General features: G+C 46.1%; 1 protein-coding gene across 2 annotated transcripts in view; it reads left to right on the top strand.

Moving 5' to 3' along the window:
• The first annotated feature begins 16,533 nt into the window (after nucleotides 1-16,533).
• The window catches only part of LOC135389009 (CUGBP Elav-like family member 1-A), a 35,101-nt gene continuing 29,122 nt past the window's right edge, over nucleotides 16,534-22,512 (top strand). The window contains exons 1-6 of one of the 2 annotated variants that reach the window (XM_064618912.1): nucleotides 16,534-16,718; nucleotides 17,380-17,428; nucleotides 17,510-17,586; nucleotides 17,953-18,026; nucleotides 19,455-19,636; nucleotides 21,036-21,109. In XM_064618912.1, the coding sequence (XP_064474982.1) occupies nucleotides 17,386-17,428; nucleotides 17,510-17,586; nucleotides 17,953-18,026; nucleotides 19,455-19,636; nucleotides 21,036-21,109 (450 nt within the window). In that variant the 5' untranslated portion in view covers nucleotides 16,534-16,718; nucleotides 17,380-17,385. The remainder of the gene's footprint in view (nucleotides 16,719-17,379; nucleotides 17,429-17,509; nucleotides 17,587-17,952; nucleotides 18,027-19,454; nucleotides 19,637-21,035; nucleotides 21,110-22,512) is intronic. The other variant, XM_064618913.1, reaches the window with a different exon arrangement.

Genomic DNA, 22,512 nt, shown 5'->3' on the forward strand with positions numbered 1-22,512 from the left:
TAACAACTACCATAAATACTGTGAGGAAGATGTCATCTGGAATTACAGAAGGAATTATGATCATAAGGACAAATCAGCAAGAAAGAATAGCATTTATTTGTTAGATTATCATGGCGATTTTAATATTAGAAATTTCTCGAAGACTGCTTCTTTTAGGCATCTTCTGTTCGGCCGTACAATCAGATTCGCAAAGGGGAACAGCATCTCCACAGGTGCCGATGAGCAAATGCTTGTATTAAATTTGACGAAGATGCTTCGTACAACAATGTAATCGGGTAGTCACGACCGTTGTCCGCAGCAACAGTGAAAAACTCGCCATCTAAAATGGTTTGTCGCATGCGCATGCTAGCGCAAACCCGGCATAATTGCGCCCCAAACTCGCCCTTCTTCCCGAAAGGTCAAATGCAGGGCAACTTTAAGATATGTGTCAGTATATTCTGTATTTAAGAGTATTTATAAAGTATTTACAAGAATAAATACCCGAAAATTGGTATTTAAATATAATTATAAATACATTTTTCAAGTCTGTATTTAAATACAAAATATAAATACATGTATTTATATTTTAAATAGTATTTTAATTACAATGTATTTAAATACTGCCCATCCCTGCTCTGCTAGCGCTATTGCTTCAAAAGCCGGTCAGCAAAGCTGCGTAACGAACCACACCGAAAAGCACCAGTGTTCTTTCTACGGAGCGCCGCTACTTTTTCCTTCTTCTTCTTCTTTTCTTAAAACGAAAGGTTATCTATTTCACTTTTGTCGTCTGCTACGTTGCAATCTGCTACGATTGCACGCGTCCGTCGATTTGTCAGACGCGTTTTCCATAAGGTGCAATAATGAAAACTCGACGCTTCTGAAATCATGGTTTTGGATCCCACAAAGTCGGTTTGAAAAACAACGAGTATAGTACCAGGGCACGTAATCTGAGACGCGCACGGAAAATATCTTCCGTGAGAATGCAGCCATACGGGCACCATTAACAACGCGCTGAGAAAGTTTATGAAAACACTCGTGCTCTTTGATCAAAACGCTAGCAGCGTACACTTTCTCTCCGCCTAATGAACGTAAACCAACCTCGACATGTTTGCTGAAGCAGGAACATGCGCGCAGAAAATTGTCTTCCAACGTTCAATTCCGAGGGGAAGGAAAAGTTAGTCGCGCTCTGTCGCGAATAGACGCAAGTTTTCTGCTCGGCTGACGCAAGCCCCCTCCCTCCCTCCCTCCCTCCCTCCTTCCCTTTCTGTCTCACTGCCCATCCTTTCTTTTCTTTCTTTTCACCTCCCACGCCATCCCACGCCTGCCCCAAATACGAAAGGTCGCCGTCTGTGTCTCAATGCTTTCTAAATGCTTATCGACTGCGTGGCTGCATGGACTGCACCAGCTCCGGTGGCGCAGCGGTAACGCGTGCGCTTGGAGACTGGGAGGTCCGCGGTTCGAATCCGCGGGCCGGCTGTGCCGTCTGGGGTTTTTCCTGGGTTTCCCTCAGATGTGTAATAGGCGTATGCCGGCACGAAGTCGGGCCATGGACGCAACTATCCTCCCCCCGAGCGGATTCCGCTCGGTCTTCCACTTCACCCTTTCCTCTCCTCCTCTCCACCACCTTTCCCTTCCCGAGAAACATGCCGCCTAATCAGGCAGGCAGACCTCTCGGGTTCCTCCCAACGACACTCCTCCTCCTCCTCTGCATGGACTGCATGGACATGTAGCCTAAAGATTGGGGTACAGTAATAATTAAGGCATCTGGAAAGATAGCTGCACCTTTGGGCAACACTTGGGACCGCACTTCTTCCCATGTGACAATTGTGAACAGCATAATTGCCAGAAAAAAAGGTGTACGCCTCCCGTTTTCAACGAATCAGAGCAGATAACGATATCATTCGAGATGATGGTTGGCGAGGAGTATGCTATGTGGTGAAGTTGATTTTTAATAGTGAACACATAAACACTTGCATACAGCGCGTTCTTAGAGGTACACTTTTAAAAACGAACTTCACCGCATAGCACGCTCCTAGCGAACCATCATCTCCAATCATATCGTTATCTGCACTGATTTGTTGAAAATTGTAGGTGTATACGCCTTTTTTGTGACAATTATGAACAGCATAAGCGTCACAAAAAGGCGTATACGCCTCCCGTTTTCAACAAATCAGGGCAGATGACGATGTCATTCGAGATGACAGTTGGCTAGGAGCGTGCTAAGCGGTCAAGTTCATTTCTAATAGTGTAGCCTTCGAAAAAAAAAATGCTTCCATTGTCTCAAGTATTCCCGAAAGGCCATGCTTTTCTTCCTTTTCTTTTTCTTCTTCCTCTTCTCTTTCTTCTTTTTTTTTTTTTTTGCGTCGCATTTGAGAGCATATTCCTAAACATGTAAGCCGATAATGTATGAACGGAACACAAACGGAAATCAGCAAGAAATAACATAATAAACTAAAACTAAAAGAAAAATATTAAGAACAACGAAAGAACATCGTAAACGGATGTCTTATTCCTAACCGTAGAATGATAGCTATACTGCTGTTCGACTATTCAAACTCACACGTCGTTGAACGAAAATCTCAACCAGTGAGAACGAAGGAAGGGCAGAATCAGTATTCGAACACGCATAACAATCTCTCCTGCTTGTTGTCCTACCTTTTCTCACAGGTTCACATCCTACGTGCAGCACCCTTGATTTTGTGTCATCTTAAGAATCCTTACCGAACCACCGAATGGCCAGAAAAGAAGGACATGGAGGAACGGAATGACATGGACTTCATGGAAAAATCGCCAATCAGCAAAGTGACCATTCATGGCTCCATGAGCAAGGCGTCAAAGAGAGCGAAGAAAAATAATATGCGGCCCGTCACACTTCTTCCTAAGAGCATGTTATACGGCAGCACCCATTCTCGAACTGCTAGCTGGACGGAGCCACATAACGTCCTGGAAGTATGACTGAGTAGCCGGCGTCAATGACAATTATATCTCTCGGCCGACACCCAGAAAGGCATGATTGATCGAATACTTGGCTAACTTCCGAGAAAAGATATCTGCATACAGCTTCACCGTAGTAATGGAATCTGCCTGCAATGGAAAGAGCTGGTTTCGGAGCGCCAACCTCGTCCTCTCATCTCATGGTGTATCCAGCTCATGTCACGTCGCCTACATGCGCCCTCTTTGAAATGAATTTAAAGCGGAATTCAGCCTCTAATTCCTGCAACACCGGTTGTTTGTACACTCTTAAAAATGAACTTCACCACATAGCACGCTCCTAGCCAACCATCACCCCGAATGACAACGTTCTCGCCCCTGATTTGTCGAAAACGGGAGGAGGAGCCTATTTTGTGCCGTGCATAATGGAACAAAATAGGCTCCTCCTCCCGTTTTCAACACATTAGGGGCGAGAACGTTGTCATTCGTGGTGATGGTTGGCTAGGAGCGTGCTATGTGGTGAAGTTCATTTCTAAGAGTGTAGAAGTCTCGTACAGTGTTATCGACCTATTGATCAGGTTAAACCCGGAGGGGGCGTTATCTTGATGGCGGAATGTCGAGCAAATCCACCTGAGAAAGGCTCACTTACTATGCAAAACAGGGAAGTTCTGTGGGAACCTGACCTGCAACGTGAGGCTTTTTCGTTCCAGCCACACTGGTGACGTCACCAGGACCCAGATCTTGAGCTCCCCTATATTCTGTAAGGCGCGTTATGACACTCTAAAAACATAGCTTCACCGCATAATCGTAATCGTAATCTTTATTTAGTCAGTATTGTAAAATGTACAGAAAGCGGGACTGTGAGGGCAAGCCCTGGCATAGCACGCTCCTAGCCAACGATCATCCCGAATGACAACGTTCTCTCCCTTGATTTGATGAAAACGGGGGGCGTACGCCATTTTTTGTGGCAATTATGAACTGCATAATGCCGCAATGGCGTACGTCCCTCGTTTTCAGCAATTCGGGAGAAAAACGATGTCACTCGAGATGATGGTTGGCTGGGAGCGTGCTAAGTGGTGAAGTTCATTTTTAATAGTGTATGTGTACCAGTGATTCGACATAAGCTTGCGCGTGAAGATCAGTCGCGACGTTTGTTTGAAATCGCGGCCACTAGACGAGTTCAGAAAATCCCAGAGTGCTTAGCGTCTGCTTTGAACTGTGGGAGTTTACTAATACGAAAGAAACGGGTGGCCTCCAAACTGTTCCGATTTCTTCCCTACCGGTCCATTGTCCACGACGTGTCAAGGAAAGCGAAAGCGAAATGTAAAGGATTATTATTCACGATTATTAGCAAACGCCCAGGATGCAATGCGTGCGCAGAGAGCACTGGGATTTTCTGAACTCTTCTATTACAACGCTTTTGACGTGTCTTCGTGTGACTGCGAGTTTGGAGCCTGCCAAATAACGAACGAAAGATAACGATTGCAGTGTGTGTTCAAAAGTGGGGCCCAGCGACGTCCATGGACTCGAGCACAGTGAAGAGGGAGACGATGTGCTCCTTCTCCTCCTCTCTTTGTAGCCGTCCGTATGGGGCTGCCGCTAAGATTTCCGTTCCGGACTACAGACGACTTTCAGATTACAAACATGTGACGTCACGAGAAGACCGGTTCGAGGTTATACTTTGCTGTGGTGGGCAAGAAGCGTGAAAATCGTGACGGCTGATAGGCTGATAAGGCTGATAGCGCCCACCAGCATGCTTTGTGCGGCGGCGTTACGTAATCAATGACGTAGGGGCGCAGGTCGTCTATATTGTTTTCTGTATAGTCGTTTCAATGATAGTTTCGGAGCTCTCGCATATTGTCACGGATGAAAACAGACGAGCGAGACGGCGAATAATCGGCGAACGCTTTATTCTAGCTGCTTAGCTGATTAATACTAGAGGAATAGCTCTTACACATAACTAAGGTAAAAGAATGCTCCGGCTGGGAGCTTACAAGCTTTTATACACAGCAGTGAACATTGTAGAAAGCGCGCGTCGGTGGAGAGGAGGAAATACAGAAGCCTCTCCAAGGTAGGTCGTCGGTCCGTCCTTGAGATTGATGCGAGCGAAGGAGCCCAAGCAGCACAATGTACTGAAAGTCGAGTGCAATAGGGGTGGACGGGTAGGTGGAAGGCCTTGAACAGGCTTGCGAAACCGAAGAACATTGATAAGACACATACCGTCCACCCCTATTGCACTCGACTTTCAGTACATTGTGCTGCTTGGGAGCGGATGCTTCCAGAAGGATCGCTTGCCATGTAGCGCGACGTGTCGCGGGCCACAGCCCGTCGTTTGACGCCTCGTTGCCTGTTGTTGTTGTTGCGTGGGTCGCCCCAAAGACGATACGTGGCAATAGCTATGGTCCTAGCGTATCATAACAGTTCGATATTGGCAAAGCTCCTTCTTTTTTTCTTTTTTGCACGTTACATGGCACCTACATCACTTCTGTAAAGCAGAACTCGTCCCTTTTTATAGGTCACTTGAGCGTTTCTCTCCACTTGAATACCTTTTCGTACGCATCTTACTATTCGTTCCTCTCTCTTCCTCGTTTCTCTACGTCACTCGTACTGACTGTCCTCAAAGACTGACTGACTGTCGTCTAGTGGCCCCCCTGGCTTCCCGCCAATTGACAACTGACATTCTCCCCCCATCTCTGCTTGCAAGAGTTGATCCAACGCTCGCTTTTCCAGATACCAGGAAACACCTCTCGTCAAGACGCTGCACTAATTCATCGGATGCGACTCGATGTGGCTTTTAGAGCTCAATGGAGTTACAGTTTGAGACAAGTTGACTCTCCCAGATGCGGTCACTGCGGTGATCTGGAAGATTTAGAGCACATCCTTCTCTATTGCCCGCACTACTAACCTTTACCTTTCAAAACCACACTTTGGGTATCTCTAAATCAGCTGGACTCTCGCCCTCTCACTATATTCATGGCCAAATCCAGTCCACCAATGCTCTGCCCTAAAGGCACTTTTAATGTTTTTAGTCACCATATGGGACTGCGGTCCTCACTGTGAGACTAGAGTCACTGCATAGGGGAGTAGGGTAGCGACACTGAGCCACGCCGGCGAGAGAATCCGCCATCTTGGGTCCGTCGCGGCTGCGTCGCCTAGCAACGGGACGCAAATCTCCCCCTTCTCCGCCGGAGAACAGCGCGCAGTCGAGCCAGCTCGCAACGCCCAACATGGACGGCGCCAGTGATTTCCCCAGAAATTCATTGCTGGAGGGGTGCCGAGCTTTCAAGGGGGGGGGGGGGGGGGGTTATGCTTGGTGAAGGTTCCGCTTACAGAATTTTTCTTCGACACGGAAACAATCGTGGCACAATGGTGACATATCTGCACAGCTTTCCCGTTTTATTTGTACATGTTAGAACACAGTACATTACAATACAGATTCATTATGAACGGCATTTCAACATTAAGATGCATAATGACATGACCGACAAAGAAAAAAGACTAGCACCTTGTCTCACGAAGCTCAATGAATATCTAGCAACCAACGGTGAAAACGTTAGACTAAAAAAGCAGAATGCCTCGCTTGATTGAGTTGGGCGCAAATGGTTCTTCATGATCCACTTTGAATTTGGGTGCGCGCATGCATTTTTGCTCGTACACGCGCGCAATATATGCATATGAAACAGCACTTTCAAATGATGTTAGAGAAATGCATGCTACGATCATCTGCATGGCTGTGGTCCTACAGCCCAAGTTTGACAGTAAATGATGTAATTCGCTGCGGCGGACTCACTACCAGCTAGAACGTGCTGGTGGCCGAGTTGGTTGGGGTCACCTGAGAAATTTCAGGGGGGGTGTTGCAAAACTGCAGGGAGGGTGTACACCCCCCCCCCCTGAGGGGGTTGTAGGGAAATCTCTGGACGGCGCGTTCTTGGAAGGAGAAATCACGTGACACGATCGGTCCAATCGCGGACACCGAACGACGGCTCCCGCGCGGAATACGAATGCGATACTCTGCACCCCTATTTAGTGACTCTATGTGAGTCGACTCATTATTCAATTTGACCACATTGTTGCCAGCAATGGGGTAGCGTGTTGCCCCGGGCGATGAAGCTCCCCCCGCATCATCATTGAAATAAAGTTGTTGTTTTTGTCCTCGAAGAAGTTCCACTCATAGGCTAACAAACAAAATCCGCTTTTAAAATCGTACGGTGCCTATTCTGGTGGCAAAAAAATATTTCAATGCGTTCCATGCTATAAACACATTTCGCAAGGGATGTATCCGACCCTTTGCGTGACCACCAAGAATAAGCGGACATCCCCTCTAGTGAAGAGGATGCATGACGTTCACAAAAATGCCAAGCTGTTTTGCTAGTGTCCAGTTCCCATTTGTGAGGCACACGTTACGGATCCGATAACAATCAGCTCGCAAACTGCGTTGGCCTTCAAAAACATGCGCAAGAGTGACAGGGGCAGAGCGTTCCTTTGAATGCGCTCAGGTAAAGTGAATACCTTGAACACTTGGAAGTTCATACAATGCACTTTTTACGTTGGGTGCATGCGGTCGCAGTGCCCGAAAGTAACATACTTCTAAGAAACAGAGAAAATGACAAATCAATTACCCTGGAAACCTTTTCAGTAACTTCACGCTACGTCCTTGTGCTGGGGTCCTAAAATGCTGGCTATCGCTGACTTTTCATGGACCACCGTTTCTCAGGTCCCAAAAATACCTGATAACGGTATGTGAATTAGAGCACTGCACGGGCCCGGGCCCCCGACCCGGCCCGGGCCCGACCCGGCCCGCGGGCCGGGCTGGGCTTGTTATTGGCTGTGTGCTCCGGGCCGGGCCGAGCCCGGGCCGACAAAATACGCCAGCACCACGGGCCGGGCCGGGCCCGGGCCGTTAAAATACGCCACCACCGCGGGCCGGGCCGGGCCCGGGCCGACAAATATGTTCCCGAGAGTCAGGCCCGGCCGGGCCACGCAGCTAATTCCACACATTGGAGATGCATTAGTTCATATCATCATGCGCTTGCGTCATTCCTGTGCATATTTTGCAAAGACAAGCAAAGGGTACTGCATTATGCATATGATTCGACCCTCTAGAACATTCTCCAAGCCACTTTACATTGTTCCTCACTCCTCACATATTTCACAATCACTTTGGCAAAGCTTGGTGAGAGGGATAGGGACTGGGAGAAGCAGTTTGTCGACAGCATGCTCTATCTCCGCAAAATCTTGACAGTGTAACGATAACGCCCCGTGCGTTCTGGATTTAATTTGGTCTCGTGCGGTTACGGTGTTAAACCGCCATCACTTGTATGTTTGTCTTCTCTCCTTATAAATTTGCTTATAAATTTGTTTGATAATCGCCAGAAACGCGTACGTCGCGGCCGGAAATACTAGGCCGGGATCTACTCGCCGGGTCACCGGGCCGGGCCGGGCCGGGCTCTATTTGCTTAGACGCCGGGCCGGGCCGGGCTCTAGTCACTGGGTCACCGGGCCGGGCCGGGCCGGGCCGCATAAAAATATGAAGGTCCGGGCCCGGGTCGGGCCGGGCCATTTTTCGATGCGCCCGGGCCGGGTCGGGCCCGGAAAAGTCGGCCCGTGCAGTGCTCTAATGTGAATCATAAATGAGATAAGTGGGCATGCTGTTCCCCGGCGTGATTTTGTTGTTTACACTTAACGGGGCTTACGACGTTCGTTGTAATGCGTTATTAAAAAAAAAAGAAGAAGAAACTTTAACCGGAACAGGAATTCCTAAACACGGTTCAAATCGAGAGCAACGGCGAAAGCAATGTAATTAAGTGTGTAGTAGTGTTTCTCATGACCACTAATGCACAACCTGTTTCCTTTCTTTCGCCCTGTCCACTTGTCACACAAGCACATACCCGTCACATGGCACACTTAGGAAAGGTCACGTGAAAATTTACTCCCAGGAAAAATGTTGGTTCGACAACGTGGCCAGAGCACCAGCCAATCAGAAACGACAAAGGGCATGTGGCGATGAGAAATCTTCGACACAGATTGCTGTCGAGTGACCCAAACAACGACGGCCGTTTGGTGGCGACACGTTGCGGAAATAGCTGCAGTTACCAGAATGCCACAAAGCGAACGCACCAAGATGAAGAGAGTGAGAAAGTAAGTGGTATTGTCCGAGGGTGGAAAATGCCCTTACAACGACACGTGTGCTGTTCATGGCAAGAAATACGGCTATTGGTGACGGGAAGCGGATGGCTATCGTTATTGTAAGACGTCGCCAACATTGGGAGGGCGGGTAAATATACTATACGTCTAAGTGACGTCAAGAAAGGGATCGACGTTAATGCGAGACCAGATTTCTCGGTCATTGGCAATTGATCTCGTTTATGGTGCTGTGTACGTTGACAAATACGAAGCAAATGTTTTGTAAACATACCACATTGCACTTTAACAGTGTGTTCTTCTTCGTCCTCTAGCTTCGGGTAATTTTGGAATTTAAATTTCATAATCCCTTCAACTACTCTGTTCTTCTTCTTCATTTCTCTTTCCACAGTCGACACTTTATTTAAATTTTTTCCGCTTAAAAAATTCATTCTGCAGGCATTTGAAATTAGTGTCAGCAGGCAACGCACATGTGCTAGGTACGTCCCATTGAAGGCTGTGGGAATGGGTCCAATGTCTAAATTGAACAGAATTTTTATTGGTCTCTCATCACAAATCGACCACATTTAGGTACCGTCTGTTGATCTCCCACTGTAGACTGGAGGATTGGCCAATATCGGTTGTGACTGCGTACTGAACCAAATATTCACCCAGTGAACCGCCAAAACGTATGATGATGTTTTCAGCTTTTGCTTTCGATGATTTGAAGAGTAGCACAGAGCCTGTTTCCATGTTCCTATGCCACTACTACATGTTTAACGAAACGAACCTTCAACAATAACGTCCCTCGAGCCTGCTTACTTCCACAAGAACGTTGAGTTTGAACGTCACAGACCTGTGTATTAATGTAGCTCTACATTTTAGATCCTCGAAATCTTGTAGATAAATTGGATCTGTCTGTCGGATATTATGTGTGTGTATTGTGGATGGCTTTCCAAGTTTCCGAAGAAAAACGCCCCAATTAGATTCGGCAATAAATTTTTCGCCTGTTCTTACATAAAGAGAACATCGTCTGTATATTTCTTGTGGTTCATAAGACACGATATACATCGAACAAGACGTCATTGCAATGCCTTTACGAGAGGAATCTGAGACGCGTGACGTTTACAGGTGGCTGCCCTGTTGATTCATTTCTCGTCGTATAACTGAACGCTATTTTATGTCGTCGTAAGTGGGCTTCACCTATCGCCGCTGAGATACTTGTAAAGCACGCTTTACAGGAAACGTACACGTCACACTCGTCTTTTGATAAACGCATTCCCCGCATGTTACTGAGCGCCTCTAATTAAAATACGCGACAGAAAAATAACGCATACAAATAACTAGAGGCGGGACGAATAAAAAAAAATTTCGAATCCTACACTCTTAAAAATGAACTTCACCGCATAGCGATCTCCTAGCCAACCATCATCGCGAATGATATCGTTATCTGCCCTGATTTGTTGAAAATGGGAGGCGTACGCCTTTTCTGTGACAATTATGAACAGCATAACTGTCACAAAAAAAGGCAAAAGGATATCATTCGAGAGGATGGTTGGCTATGAGCGTGCTATGCAGTGAAGTTCATTTTTAAGCGTGTAGTCCGAATCCGAATCAAAGGAAAGTTCTGCGAATCCACGAATCTTACGAATCTCGAATCTTTCGAATCCTTTCTTTAAAATGAGTTTAAAAAGCTAGGAGAAAAAAAATACTTCTAGTGAAAAGTGTTTTGATTTATTTAACGTTTACGTTGATTTATGACTGTATTTGATGAAAAACAAATTAAATAATGCCTCAGTTTCAGGAGAAAATATACCCCATATAGTCCTTCTTAAGCGTAATTTATTTAACATGTTGTTCATCGACTACACGAAATGCATACATTCTCGAATCTGAATTATTTCCATAAAACTAAGCAACAATCAAAAGCAAAACCCTACTTTTAAACCTGTAATGTAACAGTTCTTTCCTGAACTCTTTCAGTCGAGAGCAATGTAAACAAACAGAAAAACACCGGTCGGCCAATGAGGCTTTCGGCGGACTCCGAAGCCGCCAATTTGAAAAAGAAACAAACAAACGTGGTTGGTGGATTCGAAAGATTCGATTCGCCGTTTGGGGCACTGGGATTCGGATTCGCGAATCTCGAATCGCTGCCTATGATTCGTGGATTCGCGGATTCGGTTGGCACATCTCTAAATAACCCGATGACGTATGCTCTGTACCCGAAAGTCGAATTCAGACGTGGGAAACATCCGTTTATTATTGCAACCGTAACGTTAGAGAACGCACCACCCTCCATTTCCACTACCTAAAGGACCGTGCAGACGTTCGTGTTGCGATCTGTAAGCTCTATACTAGACGTTCCCACTGGAATTACTCCGTATGATTTATAATACATTCCGAGCGCCCGCCTGGTTTGCCTCGGTTCAATGCGGTTTGAAAATTCCGAATGGAACTCAATTTGATAGATAAGCTTTCATACAGGCGAGCGAGAACTGCAGACACGTAATCCAATTACCTTCCGTGCACTAAACCTTCTCCGCGACATCTCTTGATTTTCTTTTCATCCTGCCTCAATGTTTCACTTCTTTTCAACTTAAAGGGGCTATGCACTCTACCAAGCTAGCCCGCCGACTGTGTCGGCTCCAAATTTAACTTGTTGGCTGTGACACCTTTTGTATACACTCTTAAAAAATGAACTTCACCGCATAGCACGCTCCTAGCCAACCATCGTCTCGAATGATATCGTCATCTGCCCTGGTTTGTAGAAAACGGGAGGCGTACGCCTTTTTTGTGACACTTATGCTGTTCATAATTGTCACAAAAATGGCGTACGCCTCCTGTTTTCTACAAATCAGGGCAGGTAACGATATCATTCGAGACGATGGTTGGCTAGGAGCGTTCTATGCGGTGAAGTTCATTTCTAAGAGTGTAGATGAATCTGATAGGCCCGTATCTTCACCACATAATACACGCTCCTAGCCAACCATCATCCCGAATGACGACGTTCTCGCCCCTGATTTGTTGATAACGGGAGGCGGAGCCTGTTATATAGCCATTATGTACGGCATAATTGATACAAAATAGGCTCCGTCTCCCATTTTCAACAAATCAGGGGCGAGGACGTTGTCATTCGGGATGATGATTGGCTAGGAGCGTGCTGTGCGGTGAAGTTCTTTTTCCCCTAGAAGTCTGCCCAGGACGCACATTTCCCCAGGGCGTCAGTCGTGACGTTGCCCACATACGTGAGGCCGACAACGGCAAGCCCTTTCACCATCACCACCACCACCACCATCTTTTTGAAGAGTTTAGAACAGAACGTTATGTGTACCTCCGCGTTGGCGTCTGATTGGGTGCTACAGTTCTTGGAATGATGTAACAATGGATAGCGGTATCTGGATGGCGATATGTCTACTCGCCCGTATCCGAAAAAAGTGTTTGTATTAACGCTGCACACGTTATGAAGGAGAAGTATTGAACAATACATTTAAATAGAATTATAACAATATTACACCTATTGCATCCGTAACTAAATACTAAATAAATAGATAGGAGTTCTTACCCCCTGAGCGGACTGAGCCAAATGAAACTATAACCGTAGAAAAGTAATGCTAGTTATGAGCGGGTACACAGACATGGGCACGTGGAAATCAGACAATGACATCGTCGGTCGGCTTCAGAGAAACTGTGCAAACAAGACCTAGAGTACACAAAGCCTGGAGGTTAAAAGTCGTGAGTCGCCGTATATGTGTTATCAGGGGCGGATCCAGGATTTTTCTGAGAGGGGGTCCAGCCTTGGCCAGCATTGTAGACACACGATCTAGGCCAATTAAACACTATCACTCTTAAAAATGAACTTCGCCACATAGCCCGCTCCTCGCCAACCACCATCTCGAACGATATCGTTATCTGCTCTGATACGTTGAAAACGGGAGGCGTACACCTTTTTTGTGACAATTATGCTGTTCATAATTGTTACAAAAAAGGCGTACGACCCCCATTTTCAACAAGTCAGGGCAGATAATGATATCATTCGAGATTATGGTTGGCTAGGAAAGTGTTATGCGGTGAAGTTCATTTTTAGGAGTGTATGTGAAGACAGAAATTGAGGAGGGGGGCAGGACATCCTAACCCCCCTCTAGATCCGCCCCCTGTTTGTTATTTTGTGTGTGCGTGCTCCACAAGCCAGCTCAGAAGAACAGCGCGAAGACGACAAGGACAACAGTAAGAGACAACCCAGGTCAGTCTTGTTGGAATCCTAGGCATTCCCTTCTGTAAAATGCATGAACTCGGTTGCCTCTCTACCTGAAACAGATTTGGAGAAACTATACTTCTATTTTTTAATGCATTTGATAATACCAGTACTAATTACAGTTTCGTGATGTAATGCATTAGTCATTTCTTTTTCGTGCTTAGTAATGCATTACTAACGTTATTACTTTCACGAAGTAATTACATTACTTTGACATTAATTTTCCCCAGAAGTCCCTAACACACACTTAATGTGGTGTTTGAATCGTGTACGGTAAAGGGGTGTGGTTAGTGTTTAGTGGATCGTTGATAGTAATTAGAGTTCCTGCACAATCGAATGATTGATTGATTGATGAATGATTTCATCGATAGATGAGAAAAGTGTGCATAGTCTAAATGAGCAACCATAGATAAGATATATTGCAACGTACAAAGAGTCGGTGTTCAAACTTCAAAGACTCCATTTGGGCTTTGTCCTCCGTCTTGGTGACCTAGTTGCTGAAAAAGGTGACTGGGAAACCACCAAAGCCACCAAAGCCGACACAGCCACCAAAGAACGAACACAAACCACTGGGAAAAACCAGCTTGGGGATTTTCCTTATCTGTACCAGGCACAATTCGTAACTGTTGGCTTTAGAGAATGCTTGAATTTTCAGCCCCGTGAGCAATTAATGTGATTGTGCTTTACCCAGGCGAAATGCAAAGACGTTGAATTACTCATTGCTCCCCCGCAAGATGCAGTGCGTCACTCCCCATTTCGGACCCGAAAGCGGCACCGTTGTCATGACGACCACGAAAATCGGAGCTTTCGTGCAGGCGCGGTCTACCCCTCAAACTCGGCGCCTTGCACTGCCCTCCACCTCACCGGGATTTAGGCTGTATTACGTCCTGTCTGACAGGTGCGCTTTCCGTTTGCCAAGGCGGGTATGAAGTGGCAGCTCTTTGCCCGGAGGAAATATTTCAGTCGCTTACTGTATCTAGACGTTAGATAGTAAAAAAGCACAAACACGAAAGACGCTACCCTGATACGACACAATAGACCTCTACCTGTTTGTAAACAAATGACGTCATAGTGTTCGACAGCGCCACGAATTTGGTACAGTTGAACTACGTTCAAAGCTAGTGGCGAACAAGGTCGCGCCCGAAAGCCACGGTCGTGAGGGGATTACGATGGTCTCTGAAAGGGAGCGACCTTCGGTCCCAGTTTTCTTTCAATAGGAGGCAGCGAACAAATGCCCATTCGTGGGACCCAGCTCTCCCCTTCCGATCTGTTTCGGTGTCAGTCTGTCCACCAACGTCATGATAACGTTTCTCGTGTAGAGGTTCCGCAATTTCATTTTGGGTTTCACAGTTTAGAGGTCATGCTTGTTGATTTCTTCGGGCGGGTTAGTTGCTCATCGGAGTATTTGAATTCAGTAAGTTCTAGTTGAGGTGGGGGGAGGGGGGGGGGGCTTTCGGAAGGACGGTTTTACCAGTTCAATTTTTTTGAAGTTCATTATGCAAATATTGAGAATATGTTCCATACCTAGCCGTCTGATCAGAACTTATCGACAGACAACTCAGCTTCAATGCAGGCAAGCTACTGCTAAACTCTATGATAAAATGGCATCCGTGGAAGGCTCCGGCGATTGGATACCAGCCTTTGCACGACGCCCCCGCTTCGCGATGTAGTGCCTGCTCCCTCTCCCCCCAGTCCCCACTAGGGCGCGCCGCACTACATTCGCGCGCGCGGAGCGATTCTTGTGTGGGAGAGGGGTCAAGTGTATGACTTATGTTGTCACTGACTATAGAGACCTGGACGACTGGCATTCGCCAATGTGAGAGCCGGGTCATGTAGTTACGTTGGTTGCCGCTGCAAGCGTCACACAGCATTATTGGGGAGAGGGAATGACACTATCATCCTTACCACCTTCGTTCGTCTGCTACACAGGGTTACACAGGCTGTTGCTAAGCACGCGCTACCCTAGGAGAGTTGTATCAGCGCCTCTCCTTTCCGTAAGTTCGAGTCCCTAAAGAATTCACTCAGGGATTTTATTTCCAGAAACCCGCAGTACAGACGCAACATGATTCCGAAACTGATCGGTTTGCGCGGGTAATGGGACGCGACCGAGTTGCGCGCTTTCGGCCATATGTGGCGCTGAAGGACATGGTTCGGAGGCGCTCCGGAACGTCGTGATAGGCCCCTAGCGCAGAATACCTCACGCTTGGTGCTGCTCCGGTTGAAAAAAAAACAGTGGATCGACCTGTTACGGTTTCTAACTGCTGGCTTTAGACAGTGCCACAATATTCATTCCAAGTAATGAATAACTCGGTCAAAATGGAATGCATTACCATTACCGAAATGCAATGCGTTACGTTCCCAAACTGTGGGCCCCGAAGCGGCCCGCAAATTTTTGAAAAAAAGAAAAAGAGGTCAGACCGTCCGCGCTATTCTGCGTTACCAGGAAAACCCTGGCAGCAAATCCAGAAGTTTCTCATAAATGCGCTTGCATGTGGGGTACGCGACCTTTTCGATGCATCACCCAGCCTCGCTGTCACGCCTGCTTTCACTTGTGCACGATGGCCAAAATCTATGTCGTAAGGTCCAATCGCTCCCGTAAAAGGCCACAGCGTCTGCGTCTATCGGGGCATACATGGACGTCCCGCCTTCAGGGTGCACCACGCAGTGACGTCTTCTCGAACTAGAGCGGACGCCAAAAACATAAGAAAACCGTTTCGCGTGCGTTGTCGATGAGCGAAGCATGCAGTAGATAGCAGATCACGGCGCCGTATTTGCCCAGGATTAGACGTCCGTTCGTGCTTGTGATTTCAGAGCTTTCCGTCCAGCATCCAGCTGTTTAATAATGGAACGATTTCTGATCGTTGGAGTCAGAAAGCACAAGCGCAGCGTCAGGGACTGCGCTCCTGCCGGAAAACCAATGAGCGGCCTTGGAAACTTCGCCTGGGAGCGTATCGCGCTCGTGGCTCTGAAAGACCGTCCAACCGTCTACTAGACGCGCCGGAGTTCGAGGGACAGAGCACACTGAGCGCGTCCCAGAGGACTCTCTTTGAATATTACCGCCCTGCCTTTCAGGAAGCCATATTGCCTCGTTTTTGACGAATACAGTTCCTTTGCCCGTTCGACGCAATTTCGTGAAGGCATGCAGGAATACGTCCGAATAATAACATTGTAACCGCATCCGGCGCAGAACGATATGGGAGTTCAACCACATTGGGCGGATTATCAATACAAGCCTACAGTCAAGCCTATCCAATCCAAGTGTTTTGTTCGGCGCTTGTTTGCAGCCATGGCGCCCGTGGTTGCAGCCGAAACAGTTTGTACCACTGTGGCTTGTTCCAGTGTCTGTACACATGTTTTTGGTGACTTTGCTTTGACATCATAATCATTATTACCCCCCGTACACCGAGCACACTACGAAGTCCAGTCTCCTTTTCTGGTAAGTTCATAAACGCATTTCTGTGGTGTTTGTTGAAGACCTTGATGTGAATTCCAAAATCCCAACACGTGTTGTTTCATCGGGAATACAGCTGAAAGACAAGTATCATAGTTGCTATGTTATTTTTACTACACTTCGGGAAAAGGGCGCGCTCCAGACATATGCGTATTTAATGCAAATAATGTGAAAACGTCAAGATGACTAAGTATGTACGTAATATATATAAGCCCCGCAATTAGCATCAGTCCTCGCGATCTGTGTAGTACAAAAGCTATGTAACTAATTATATCTCATACTTCTGTTGATAAAACCTAATCACGGGCATGTTGGTACATACTTGCGAATAAGAGCGCAAAAAACACAAGACTGGGGGCGCAGAACAACACACATACAATGTCCGAATTCAGACAACTCAGGGTCACGTTGTTTAGGCCGTTCACATACTATGTGCACCTACAATAGTTTAATAAAGACTACAGGAAAAACTTATTTATACATGGTTTAGGTACGAGTATCCTATATCTCTTAGATACTTATGTTGACAACGAAGAATTAACTGTTTATAGTTGTGTACGTAGACAGCGCTGTCAATCCTTTGTCGTCGCATGTGCATCCATGCCGCATGCTGTCTGCTATTCTAATAAAAACTTGCATGTTATAGATCATAATGCCAGGACATAACCGAAATAAAGATGACGGCAACGTCGGTGGTGAGTCCATACTCGGTCCTGACCTTTGCAAACGAGGTGTGTTCATTTGTATTTCAAGATCAACGGCATATCTTACCGCAGGGTGGCAGAAAGAAGACATTACCAGTATCAACAAACGGAAGGTGTACGTGGGAAGAATTCCTCAAGGCACTCGCGAGGTAAATTTTATAGCGCATGTATATCTGCTTCTGCTCATTGGGCACGCATATTCTCTCCCCCTTTGTGTATATATATATATATATATATTTGTTATACCTCTGTGAAATAAACTGTTCTTTGCTGGTTGTGAGTCTTCTCCTTCGTCCCTGTGTACTCCCTCAATCTCAAGGAATGTCATCGTCTTGATACTAGATATCTCCGTAGCGCTCCGCAGTGTCCATCAATCCAGCCACTCCGTGCTTCCAACGCATGTTTTGCTTCCCTCCCTCTTTTCCTTCTCCTCTTGCAATCCCGCGCCCGCGTCAGTTAAAAATGTTACGCAGAGGTGCACGTGGACTTTGATGTGCGTCTGGTTTCCTTTCTAGGATGACATTCTGCAAGCATTTGAGAACTTCACTGTTGAGAAAGTGTACCTGCGTCCATTCACAACGCCGTTTGGGTAGGTTCTGTTAACTTACGCCCAGCTTTGCGTTTTGGTTTTCCGCGAATTTATTGCCTGAACGCTTGCAAAGCTTGACCGTTTGACATAACCGAAAGCCAATGACCGCATGTATTAGGCCTATGTGCTTTGCAATGTTTGCATGTAAAATTGAGGGGGAAGAACATTTTGAAAATTGTGAGAACTGGGGCCACTGTTTTTGCAGAGGAACGCAAGACGTAACTGCGTTTGCGTTGAGCATAGAAGGTCGCAGTCGACATTTTTCTTTCGTTTGCTCATAAAACCTGTTACCCTATTTTAGTCGTTGCAGGTACGATTTATTTTCCAAGCGAAACCGCAATGTTTTAAACATGTTACCGCGATACCGAACTGCCTACTTTTCAGTATCGAAATCTATGACGCTCCAGGGGAATGATATTAGTGGATGCTTGATTGTTGGCTGGATGCAGTGAGGGCTTTTGCGAACTCCTGTGTTGTCCTCATTGATCTGCAACTGCACCTGTAACCCAATCGACAATCACAAGCTGAAACCGTTTGGAAACTCAAGTGGTTGCATCTAAGCTGGCTTATCGCACAAATCCGAACCTAGACCAGCTCAGATGGACCCACCTGAAACCAGCTTTCATGAATCCAGCTGGAACCCTTTCAACTGGATATTATTCAGCTTAAACGAATTGTATGTACATGGAATCCTGTTCTGCTGGAACCCTTGCAACTGGATATTATCCAGCTTAAATAAAGTGCACATGGACTCCAGTTCTGCTGCTGGAACTATCTCAGCTGGTCACATTTCCTGCTTAGACCACCTCAGTTGGTCTCCCATGTTAAGCTGGAACCATTTGAAACCCACAAGAACCATTCAGAACCAGCACGATACCTAACTGGTCCCAGCTTGTGACTTTCAACTGGGAACCGTATCTCGGCAAAACTCACCCATGCCCAATGTGGCAAATGAGCCGAGCACAGAGTGAGTGAACATGGGTGAGCAAATGGAGATATGAGCATGAGTGAACAAACAGAGCTGCCGTGAGCGGTAACGAAAGGCTCCGAATTATTGCTGAAACTATGCAGATCAGTTTTGATGAGTACCACTAAGTGGATCCCCCTCTGGGAGGTGGAGTGAGTGAGCAAAAACCAGGAGCTGAGCTGAAGATAAGTCAGCAAGAGTGAGTAGGCATCGCAAGTGCTGGCCTCTGCTCGTAACAGCAAAGTAACCTTGAATTTCCAAGTTAATCGTCAATACGAGTATGCGAGTAAATAATATTAAGTCATCAGCTTGCATTACGTCACTGTGAAGAAAGACTGCGGGTGTGTGCACGAGTTTTTTTTCTTACGAGATGGTTAACTTTATGGTAGCGCAAGAGGCAAATTGATTACATTTTTGTTTGCTCTGTTACCTACATTTTAGGTTTGCTCACTTAATTTCAGGTACGCCTTTGTAGTGCTGGACAGTCTCGAAGCAGCCAGCCAGGCGGAACAAGAAGTCAACGGGGCTTCTATAAACGGATCGAGCGTTGTAGTTCGACCTGCTGCTGTCCGTACAGAAACGCGGTCGCCATCAGTAGCATCAGCAAGCGAAGGAGGCTGGGGTGAATCGATGCCGGAAGGAGGTACGCTGCAATCGGGTGCTGTGTAATCAGTACCATTATAAGCTTAATTTAATTTAATTTGACTTAATCTAACATCGGAGTGTCCCAACACCTCGTGACCGGTTTCAAACGAGTTGTCACGTGCATCTTGCTCATTGTTCAGTGATTATGAGGACATAAGCATATGTAATGAATACGCACTTTGAAGACAATTTTTCGTAAGCTTTTTTACTCACTCACAACAAGAGGGTCGAACCGAAACGTGTTTCGGTTTGGTTCGGGTTCGGGTTTGGTCATCATGCTCCGGTTCCGGTTCAGCTCCGGAGTTAACATATATCGGTTCGATTAACCAGGGGCTGCAAACAGATTCGGAACCAGTTCGAGCCTCTAATATGCTACAAGATTATGGATAGCTACTAAAAATGATACAAGATCTCTTAGTTACATTGTTTGTGCATTTATTTCTGTTTTTCGACCAACAGGACCCCCTTTCACCCCTTCCCCGAGCAATGTGCCGTCAATGTAGGCCGGGAAACCGCTTGAATCCCCCTCTCCCAGGATATGATTTAAATTGCCAAGAACAAAAAAATAGAATGATGTGCCTAGATTGTAACTGTTAACACGTCATCTGGAAGTGGAACATATTATTTTTTATGTAGCATCTTCACATGGCAAATGAACTAACCACTATTGCTGAAATGAACTTCCGACGCCCCATCGAAGTCTCAAGGCTTGCCTTCTTGGGCGTCACTAGGTTGATGTACTAATGTATCTATAGTTGGAGGGACTTCACTCACCGAAACTTGCATTCACCTCCGTGCGCTTCCTTTCGCCTTCTTTACGTCTGCGTTCCAACAGACTGGCACAACTTCGGGGCCAGTGTGTACACCTCTAAAATCGAAACTATAGAAGTATGCCACGCTGCAGCCGCCACTGCCTGTACCAGCTACGTTTTTAATGTTCCACATGATGTTGTTACAATGCACTGCTGCTGCAAACTTTCGATGGTAGGAATGACAAAACATCTTTCTTCTATAAGCGGCGGCGAGAGCACAACTTCCTTCACCCTTGGCCTTGTATGTCCTGCGGTACTGAATGGACCGCCAGGTCTCGAGTATTATGTCACATAAAATAGATGGCGCCACCAGACGATGGGATAGATAACGGGCGGCACACACCAACCCGAACTGGTAACCGAAGTTTTTGAATCAGTTCGGTTGCAGTTCAGCTCCAAGATGGCGATAGTAATTTCGGTTCAGTTTCAGCTAAAAATAACGGCTAATTCCTGTTTTCGGTTCTGGTTCGGTTCGACACTCTGCTCACAACAGAGCATTTAAAGCGCCGTAATTTCAGGCTACCAAAGTAACCGTTTGTGACGTCTGCTTTACAATGAATATGGGGGTTGTGTTGTCGTTTTCAGGGGACAGAAGTGGTGGAGGAAGCGGCAAAGAGCGGGAACTTTTTGTTGGCAATCTTCCAAGCAACGTCGAAGAGGTACGTCCGTGCTCTTAATTGCTTTGCTAAGTCGACAGTTTGCTTCTCCACAGCTAAACAGAACATGTTTACCTTGTTTGTCTCAGTAGTTCTTTCCGTCAGATGGACATACCATAGCATATTTTCATCCTCCAAGAGCCAAACAAGGTGCCTGTAAAGTATTCCAAGAGTGTGTAGGAGCAGTATTTTTCACCAGGTGTGGGCAGTCACATCTGCTGTGTCCTGTAAAAATGCTGAAAACACTGTTGCGAGTATGTGCAAAATATACAGAAAATGAATGTAGTATTCCATGCATGGTGTTTCGCCTAACGTGAAAACAAAAAAGGTCGTATTAAACAATCGACTTGTCTGAAGACTATGTGGTGAATGCCGTTTATCTCGGGAGAGATTTCACCGTGACTTCTGAGCACTTCTATCGAATTTAATTCTCAAGAAATTGAATTTTCTCAATTGATGTCCACGATTTGCAAAGTCAACCTCACGTTTTCATTTTTATGGAAACCAAAAGCGCACGTCAGATTTACCCCGTTGCATCGTAAAATACATTCCCTACTGCTTTGGTAATAGCTGGGGGGAAAAAAGAGTGAGAGAGAAACTTCGTTTCGAGGCGGACAATTTCGTGGCGGAGCTCAGTTCTCCATCAAATTAATGCGAGATGTGGACAAAGGAAAACAATCACCCGCCTCCTTCCTGTTTCCTTCTCGCTCTTTTTTCAGATAACGTTGCAACCATGCGGCTGTTATCAGTAAAAACTTGGAAATGGAAAAATGAAAGGGTAGGTACATGGCCTCCTCACATCGCTTCTTTCAGATATCTGAGCGCGGCCCGCAATTTGCGCATTTCACAATTTTTTTCTGGCTATTGCCGTTGTAGTAATGAATGTATTTTGCAACAAAATGTGGTAAATCCAGCATGCGCTTCCTTTTTCCGTAAAAAAAACAACAACAAAAACGCTGAGGTTGGTTTGTCAAATTTAGGAATTCAAGTGGGAAAATTCAATTTCTCGTGAATTTGATAAAAGTGCTCCGAAGTCGTGGCAAAATTTCTTCCCCGAGACAAATAGCGTTTAACCCGTAGTGTTCAGACAAGTAGATTATTTCAATGATTTTTTTTTTCTTTCACATTACATTGGGTGAAACTCCCTGTATGTAGCACTAATTATGCATGCACAATATGTAGTTATGCTATAATGTCAACATCTACAGTGAGAAACCAGTCGGTATTATCTCGAATGATAAGGCAACATGGACTATAATAATTTTTCGAACCCTCTTTCTCGAATATAATTTGGCACTCAGTCTCCCTCTTCACTGCTATAAGGGGAGGGGAAGGGGGGAATGATGTTCGGGTGAAGGAGTGGTTAGCCTGCTCTGGGTTGGCTGCCGGGTGCAGCAAGAGAGAGG

This window comes from Ornithodoros turicata, chromosome 3, assembly GCF_037126465.1.
Source record: "Ornithodoros turicata isolate Travis chromosome 3, ASM3712646v1, whole genome shotgun sequence".
Lineage (NCBI taxonomy): Eukaryota > Metazoa > Arthropoda > Arachnida > Ixodida > Argasidae > Ornithodoros > Ornithodoros turicata.